The sequence below is a fragment of the Volvox carteri genome (genome assembly GCF_000143455.1).
Source record: "Volvox carteri f. nagariensis unplaced genomic scaffold VOLCAscaffold_11, whole genome shotgun sequence".
NCBI lineage: Eukaryota > Viridiplantae > Chlorophyta > Chlorophyceae > Chlamydomonadales > Volvocaceae > Volvox > Volvox carteri.
This window is the reverse complement of record NW_003307554.1, coordinates 1,031,302-1,039,677: the sequence shown is the minus strand read 5'-3', so window position 1 is coordinate 1,039,677 and position 8,376 is coordinate 1,031,302. Positions and strand designations below refer to the sequence as shown.

General features: G+C 58.2%; 1 protein-coding gene across 1 annotated transcript; it reads right to left on the bottom strand.

The window, feature by feature from the left end:
• Nucleotides 1–258: 258 nt before the first annotated feature.
• Nucleotides 259–7,843, bottom strand: VOLCADRAFT_104031 (uncharacterized protein; the record flags this gene model as incomplete). Its single annotated transcript, XM_002948659.1, has 7 exons — nucleotides 259–395; nucleotides 2,551–3,099; nucleotides 3,424–3,593; nucleotides 3,957–5,637; nucleotides 7,332–7,387; nucleotides 7,605–7,682; nucleotides 7,762–7,843. Coding segments are annotated over 7 exons (2,751 nt in total), but the record flags the coding sequence as incomplete, so codon positions are not given.
• Nucleotides 7,844–8,376: the final 533 nt, after the last annotated feature.

The following is an 8,376-nucleotide window of genomic DNA, read 5'->3' as shown; positions in this document are numbered from 1 at the left end:
AGTAATTTTGTGTGGTGAAGATAAATTTATGGCTCTGCCACTCTTTCCCTTGCGTGGCGGACATGTCCCCATCCCCTAACCATCATCACCGCGCGTCTCCATACCGGCCCAAAAGCATACCGACTGCGTAACCGCTTGTATGCAGCTGGCAGGCATAAAAAGGACGGGAATAAAATCATGACGATCCCCAATGCCAGCCCAGGAAACCCCAGAATAACCCCCAAAGAAAACCGTGAATATCTTTCTGTTATCTGTCACCTGGACATTTGATTAGACAGCTCCCTAAATAGCTGGCACGGGCTGCGGCCCAACCCGCCAACCCCATCTAGCCACAGTTCCAGCTTACACCCTGCTGCCCCCTCTCGAGCTCCAAAGATGCCAGCCAGTCGCGGGCGCTGTGATGGCGGTGATGATGATGGTTGTGGTTGTGGTGATGAGAGGCAGCCGCGGCAGCGGAAGTGCCGCCTCCGGCACCAGCGGCCGCCAGCACCGCGAGGAAGCTGTCGCACAGCTGACCCACGCGGGCCAACAAACGCATGAGGCGAGTGCGCCAGGCTGGCGCGTGGAGGCCGGAAGTGGGGTTTTGGACCCCAGGAGCGGACAACGCACTGCGGGCATACTTACAAAAGGTAGTGAGAGGCTATGAGGGTATGCGCTTTACAGTCCTTGCGCAACGGCTTCCCTACTTCCGTTGTCTCCTCTTCCCCTGAAGGCCCCGCGTTGTACCTTTGCAAATTGTCTGCAGTTCTCCCCTACCTCCTGAAAGAATCTAACGCAATCTTACAGGATATACAAGTGAGCACCTGTAGGTCCCGGCACAGCTGCCACCCAACAGGAAACCAATTTCCCAACTAGAAAACAACGACGACAATCAACAATAACAACAACAAGACAACAACAATAACGAGCAACCCTGAGAGAAGCCAAAAATCAGCCCTGGACAACAAGTGAGATTAGCTGCGGCCCCGGGCTTTCGAAATGAAGGAGACCTCCACAGTACGACGACCAGAACGACAACCTGTATGCAACATGAATATCAATTTTAGTGACAACTACCGACCCAAGATATGTCTCTGCGCAGTATCACTCCCAAGGGGTAACACACAGCCTTACGCAAGTGCAACCAGGAAGGGACGCTCGAAGCACGGAGGATAAAGATCGCTCGAGAGGTCGGATGATCGCTCAGATCATCCTACCACAGTCACCCATACAGCATGTTGCGCTAATGCAACACACCTGCAGCAGTGCTAGGAGATGTACAACCACCATCCACCAACGGTCCGCAACCGCAACTGCAAAGTGAAGGTCCTCATCTCAAGCTTCATTTTAGAAAGAACATTACGACGAAGCCTCAAGGTTAAGGCATTCCAAAAAGCAAAACAATCCACCAAACACACGCCTGCAAAATGCCTACAAATCTGCGTGCCAACTCAGCAACAGATCGTACGCCGCAATAGTCAAAGCCATAGCGCACAGGTCGTTATATGGTGACAACGTTCATAACGCACGGATCCAAACTCCAATCTGCGTCCTCCACAGCTTCCTCGCCCCCTCCAACAGACCCACAACTGCCAACCACTGCCCCCTTTCCTTCGTCACTCTTCATCTCTCCCTCTCTTTCCCTCGATATCTCTCTCGATCCATCACACACACATACATACAGGTCGAAACAGCGGAAACGGCATTTAGCCGAAAGAGAGAAGCCATGCATAGACAAAGCCTGCCTAGCTGCTGCTGCATACGATGCACTGGCAAGCTACTGCCGCGGCCGTTCCAGGTGCTACAGCCCTTGGTGCTGCTGCAGTTGCTGGGGTAGCCTGCCGCCGTGCTCCTCCCTCCGGCCTCCGCTTTTGCGCCGCCACCATGAGACATGCGTTTTAAGTAACCATTGCTTCCTCTGGCAGTACCTCACCTCAGGCCGCAGCTCCGGCAGCTTCTCTGATAAGATAGAAACGATAAATCGTCCCGCCGCTGCTGCCACCACCACCACCATAGCAGCAGCAGCAGCAGCAACACCGACACAAGCCGCGCATCTGCCGATTCCCACCCCGAAACTACTGCACAGGGATCCTCAACCCCCTAAATCCTGCCTTAACATCAGTTACACAAAAATGGATTATTCCTACCACGCCCAAACGCCCAAACGCTCAAGTGCCGAAAAACCCTCCCCTCCCCTCCCCTCCCCCTCCATTCGTTCCCGCGGGGTCAGCGAAGACCTGATTCAAATTTTGTCGATGTCCGAATTGCTCCTTTCAGAAATCGCCAACCCCTGGCTAGGGACCTTGGGGCCCTGAAACCTTAAATGCTCCGAGACCAGAGGCTCCCGAGGGCGCGCTTCATCCGCGACACGATGGACGGACTGTTGATGTTGGGCTCCTCGGCATCGCCGCCGCCACCATCGCCGCCCCCGCCAGCCCCTGACACCGCGCGTTGGCCGGGACGAAGCCCCCCAGCGGCTACGTTTTCTTGCATCGCCGCCGCAGCTCGCCGATGATATGGATGCTGCGGCTGGGGATGATGATGCCTCTCTCGCGGACTAAGGAAACCGACCGCGCCAGTGCCAGCCGCCGTCAGCCCATTGGACCCAATGACGGTGTTGGAACCGTGCAGGGCGCCGCCAGCGACAACGCCCCCCAGGCGAACGCGCAGGCCTCCATCCGTGGAAAATGACCGCTCTCGCCTGGCGTTGTACGCGGCAATTGATAGCGGAACAGGGACCGAAGCGGCGGCCGGCCCCGGACCCTTGCCACCGCTGGCATCTGTGGTGCCGCCGCTGCGGCGCGTGCGCAGAGGCACTGAAACTGCGGCGGCGACAGCGCCGCCGCCGCCATCCGTCACCGCTGCCGCCACGCCCTGTCGGGGCCGTTGTACAAAGGTCGCTATTGCGGTTCCTTCCGCTGCGGAGCAGCTTAAGAAGGACCGTACACCGCGGTTACGTCGGGAGCTCCGCATTTCTGCCGGTGTTGTTGCCGCCGCCGCCGCCGGCACCCCCGCGCCAGCGGCGTCGACAGCCGCTGCGGGGGAACCAGCCGCGGCGTCTGCGATGGGCGGCAGCCGGACGCCGACGAAAGCACTGCTTGAATCGCCAGCTGGACACCCCTGGAGCGGCGGAGGGTAGTGGCGGTACACAGACGTTTGAGGAGAGCGGAACCGAAATGCAGACTTGCATATCGTAGTGGGTGACGTGGCTGGCTGGCTTCGTCACCGAAACACGATGAGCGCTGAGAGCGGCAACTGGTAACCGACTCGCGGGGGTGAGGCAGGGAGTTGAAAGCGAACCGAGGGGGCTTAGGGTTGGCGGGTGGAGGATAGCGAACGAAGCACGAACGGGCACAGCACAACGCGCTTATACCATATCCAACCTTCCCTTTACCTTTGAAAATCAGCCCCTTGAGTCCATCACACACCACGAACTAGGCGCACCTGTGCTTGCGCTCCTGACGAACGCAGGGTGCGGTGCACGCCGCTGCCGCTGCCGCTGGCGGCAGCGGCAGCATGGCAACCACCCCCAGTGGCATCCAGAACGTTCGTAACTCCCTCCGCAGTCACATTGAAGCCTGGGGCCGCGTAGGGACTCGCGCCGCATGACGCGGCTGTGAATGCGGAAGAAGGGGAGGGGACCAGCGGCATGTCGAAGGTCGGGACCCACTGCTGCGGAGGCGCCGCCCGGACGACGCTCCGGGCTCGGCTGATGCGAGTAAACAGCTGTTCTGTACGGGGCGCCAGCGGTGCCGAGATTGCTGAGATGTTATTGCTCCCACTGCCGCTACTGCCGCTGCCAGTGGCGGCGGCTGTTGCTAACTTGGCGCCGCTAACATCACCGCCGACGCCTCCGCTGCCGCCACCACTGCCCTCGTCCGTGGAGACGTTCCGTCGGAAGCTGCGCCCCTCCAGCGGTGGCGGTGGGGGGCCGGTCCCCTCGCCGCTGGTGAATTTCGGCCGAAGGGTGAGTCCACCAGCGAATTGGCCGCTCGTCCCACTGCCTGCGGCGATGGCACCGCTGCCATAGGTACCGCTTGGCTCGCGGCGCTGCGGAGGTGGCGGTGGCGGCAATGGCCGCCGCATGCTGCTAGAGCTAAGATTCAAACTTGTGTTAGACGTTGTACAACTGACGACCACCTCCCCACAGCTCCCGTCAGCGGCTCGCGGCAGGTCCTTTCCCTCCTCCTTTTCCTCCACTACAATTGCAGAAACGTGCTCGCGTGGCGATGCGGCGGCGCTACCGCGCAGGTTCGAATCCGTTGAAGAACAAGCCTGCGGGCCATGCTGCGGTGAACGGGTGCGCGGGTGGAGCTGAACATGTCGGCCCGATCCCGCCAGGGCCAGGGTCTTGCTCCCCAGAGACTCTGGGCCAGCGGACACGCCTACCCCTGGATGCGTGAGCTGCCGTAGCCCGTGGCCAAAGTGAAGGACGCCGCCGCCGCCGCCGCCAGGAGCATGCATCCCAAAGCCTCCACCAACAGGATGTACGGGATGCGCTCCTCCGCCAGTCCCGCTGCTGGCGCCGCCGCCGCCAGCGAGACCGGAGACAAAGCCGAGATGTTGTCGCTGTCGGGCCGAGGGGCTCGTGGGGTTGCTGCGAAACGCGTCGGGGCCGGTCTTGGCGGCCGACGTTGACAGAAAGCAGGTAGAGGAGGACGTGGCTTGCTGCGGGTGCGGCCTGGCGATGCACGGCAACGCGGCCGAGGCGCAAGCAGGTTGCGGCTGCCCGTAAGACTCCCGCAGCGCTTGCAGCATCCGATCTGCGCGGCGCAGTCCGCTGTCAGTACGGCGCAGTTCGGCGCCGTACCCACCGACGTCAGCGGCGTCGGCGGCGCTGTCTGCATCGGCTGTGAAGTCCACGTTGGCCTCGGTGTTTACAGGGCCCCCAGGTTGGCTGGTGCCGCAGGCGTCGCTGGTGCCGCTGGTCCCGCCCCCGGAGGCCAAGCCCGCAACCTGGGGTAGCCTAGGGCTAGGAAAGGGCTTAGAGCAGCCGACTCCTGCGACACAAGTAGAAATGCCGTTGCTGGTAATCCGCGAAATGGCTGGGATGTGCCCTGTAGCAGCAGCAGTAGCACCACCGCCGCCACGGCGGCGTGTGCACGTGCTCCTGTCGGCCCCGGGCAAGCTCCCTCTGGCGGTCAGCCTCGGGGATATGGCGGGGGTGGACGCCATGTCGGGACTGCCGGGGGCATCGTGGCCGCTGTTGCTGCTACTGTCACGATCGGGGCCATCGATGGAGGAGGTGTCCGCTGCGCTGGCGGAGCTGCCTTCGGTTCGTACCTTTCGGGCGGGTTTTTGATAATGGACGGGTACGGCGGAGGGAAGGAGGAGCTGCGACTGCGACTGCTGTTGTTGTTGTTGTTGTTGTTGTTGTTGTTGTTGTTGTTGTTGAAGGAGCTGGTCGGGGGGGATGGTGAATGGTTGGAAGCGGTCTCCGGTCGGGGGGCGCTCCGTGAGCACCGGAGGCATGCGGCCCATGTCCTCGTATTGGAGGCGGCCTAGAGATTTCTTGGGCATGCGCTGGCGATAGTCGCCACCCGGCGTGATGCCGTCCAAATGGAGTGAGGCGACGCTCGCGGCATGGATTCGGAGCGCCTGCTGGAGGACCTCGGTGGCCGTTGTCGCATGTTCTTCGTCCCGGTCCTTAGCCTTCACCTGCGGGCGGGTGCGGCGGGTGTTGCGCAAGGGCAGGCGGAGAGGCCGGGACCTTTTGGCAGTGTTCATGGAAGATTGTGGAACCCTACGCGGTGCATTTGACGGTGCTCAAACGCGTTGGAGAGCTGACCAGGAAGGGCTGTCCTAAAAAGGCTTAGATGCGGTACAGGTATTCGGTTGGGAATGAAGGAAGAAAGATAAGGATGAATAGTTTGAAGGTAGCAAGAAACAACAGGACATGTCCTCCAGTCAGTTGCTCGATGGCTTGAAGGACGAGGCCACAGTGCGATAAGGCCAGCAAGTCATCCAGCAAGTAGTACTCGTCGGCCGAAGCGTACGAGCCAGAGTGGCACGGTTTCCACACCTTTGCCTCGAACAAATGAGTCTGAAAGGACTTTTGGACAAGCTGGCGTTGAACGCTTGTCAAGAGTTGGAGGCTGTCTCCGTCCTCCTTTGACATCCGCGGCAGCCTTGGTGTGCTTGAGCCGCGTCCTAACGCAGTGTCCGTGGAAGGATGACGAACACACCTCCTAACCATCCCAACCATGGGCGTCTTGTGGTTGTGGACAACTCGAAGTGAAGTGAAGCAGCCCGCAACCTAACTGCCATCAACTTGATAAGTCTGCCAACCCTATATGAAAATGCTATTTGTTTAAACTGGAAACTGCAGGAAACACACTTGCATTCTCAACCTTCCGGTTGTGATACGACGCGGAGACGGCTGCTGTCGTAAAGCACGAGTTTGAACAAACACCGTTATTTCATTTTAGGCAGAGCTGCAACATAGGGATAGACTATTGTATCAGGATCCGCATTTGTGCACTTCAAATGCGCTCGCGTTAGCGAGTCCTGTTGGAAGCTTAGTGCAAGCAGCATGGCAAGAGTAGGACATTTGTGTTAGCACAGAATAGTACGCATTAATCTGTCAAATCATTTGAAGTTCTCATAATTTAAGTCCCGCATCATCTCAAAGCCAGCGAAACCGACTGGCTTCCCGAAAACCATCAATTCCTGATGTGCTAGTAGCAATTTAGATGTCTAGAATGCTTCTGCTATAGCAATGTTTCAGGTCCGGGCATGTAACCCTAACATTATGAGGGGAAATCACAGCCCGACTGTTCGGCACAGCTTGGCATGCATGTTTTTCAACTTAGCGGATGTTACCACCGATGAGGCAACCTTTAATGAGTAGAACCTGCTGTTTGATTTCACGGCACTTTGTGTTCTCGAAGGCTTCATTCTGTACCTTCCTGGAACCTGGCAGGCGCAGAATCTCTATCCACAAGCAATTATTCTAGCTGGATGCTTATCAGTAAAGCTCACCACAATGGATGAAGCATCTGTTGTCCATCGACTATACGGTGATTGGGCAGGACTGTAGCGCACATTTGCCGGGTAGTGCATACAAGTGGGAACATGTGGGTAATCTCCCAGGTCTGCTGGCCTCTATTGGACAATAATCCTTGGTAATGCCTCAACACTTATGGAAACCCGAACCCAACACCTATAGCAGATTTGTAAAGCTGGGCACAAAGGGGCGATGCATGAAAGATGCCTAAGAAACCGACCGCCTGGCCACCAGGGCCTAAAAGCACTAAAACTCGGCATCCCCCGCCCCTCGCCGCTCTTTAATTCACGAACGAACGAACTACACAACTTGAATTGGACAACAGGATGTGTGCACCAGATCACACCGCGAGGCACCAGCAAGGCACCGCACGGCTGTTGCGGTGCGGCGCAACGGGGTCTGCTGCAGCGGCCAGGTAGTGCCGAGGATTGGAGGGGGACAGCTTTTCCTAGAACGGTGTATGGTGGTCCGACAGGCGGCCTGCAACTTCTTCCCCGGCGGATGGAAGTTTGTACCCACACAGGGTGATCAATAATGGGGCCGAGAACCATCGAGAACCAGCCCCTTTTGCGCCTAGCTAGGAAGGCGCCGCTGATTAAGTACAGAGCCGGACACCTACCAGGGTGCCGCAAGGAGCACTTCAGGGCGGTCAGCAGCATCCAAACTACCGGCGGGGACTTGTGCAGAGACAGCATGGCTGAGGAGCCAGAGACGGCAGGATAGAGACCTCGTGTAGTGTCTGAGCTGGCATAATGCGACGCCCGTAAACTGCGCACCTGGGGACGCAGCGGGCCCTCCTCGCACCTCGCTCCCCAAGTCCTGGAGAGTGTTAAAGTTTTTTGGCGTTCTGCGCTTCATTGGGGCGGGGACATCCGCTCTTGCTTAGTCCCAAGACAGATAGGGTCTGACACCGGAACTGAACTCGTACGTACGCTGTGCCGTAGGATTACCGTACATCCTACCGACATGCCTGGTCTGAAATCCCTTTGCATCGGTGGACAACAAAAGTTAGAAGCACAGGCATAAAAGTACCGTTTTAACTGCAACCACCTTACTGAATTTTATGCCTATGGTTCGTTTATTCATGGACACGCGCACGCAGATAGGCTTGAGACACCGCATACCACACCGCTGCACCAGTCTAAAGGCACAGAGCCCGCTGCTCACTCGGGTCGCAGCGGGTCTCATCGCTTTGTTCGCCTGCGCCCGCAGCCAGCTAACATCTGCCGCAACGACCCTTGAGTCGCAATACCTTCACGGCAGGCAGGCTGTGACGCTGACGGCAAAGGCACAACGATTATATACATATGACAGGATATGAAACGGTATGTGGAAAATATAATTGACACCTACAGCGACATTAGAATTAGAGTACAGGGAAAAGCAGCAGC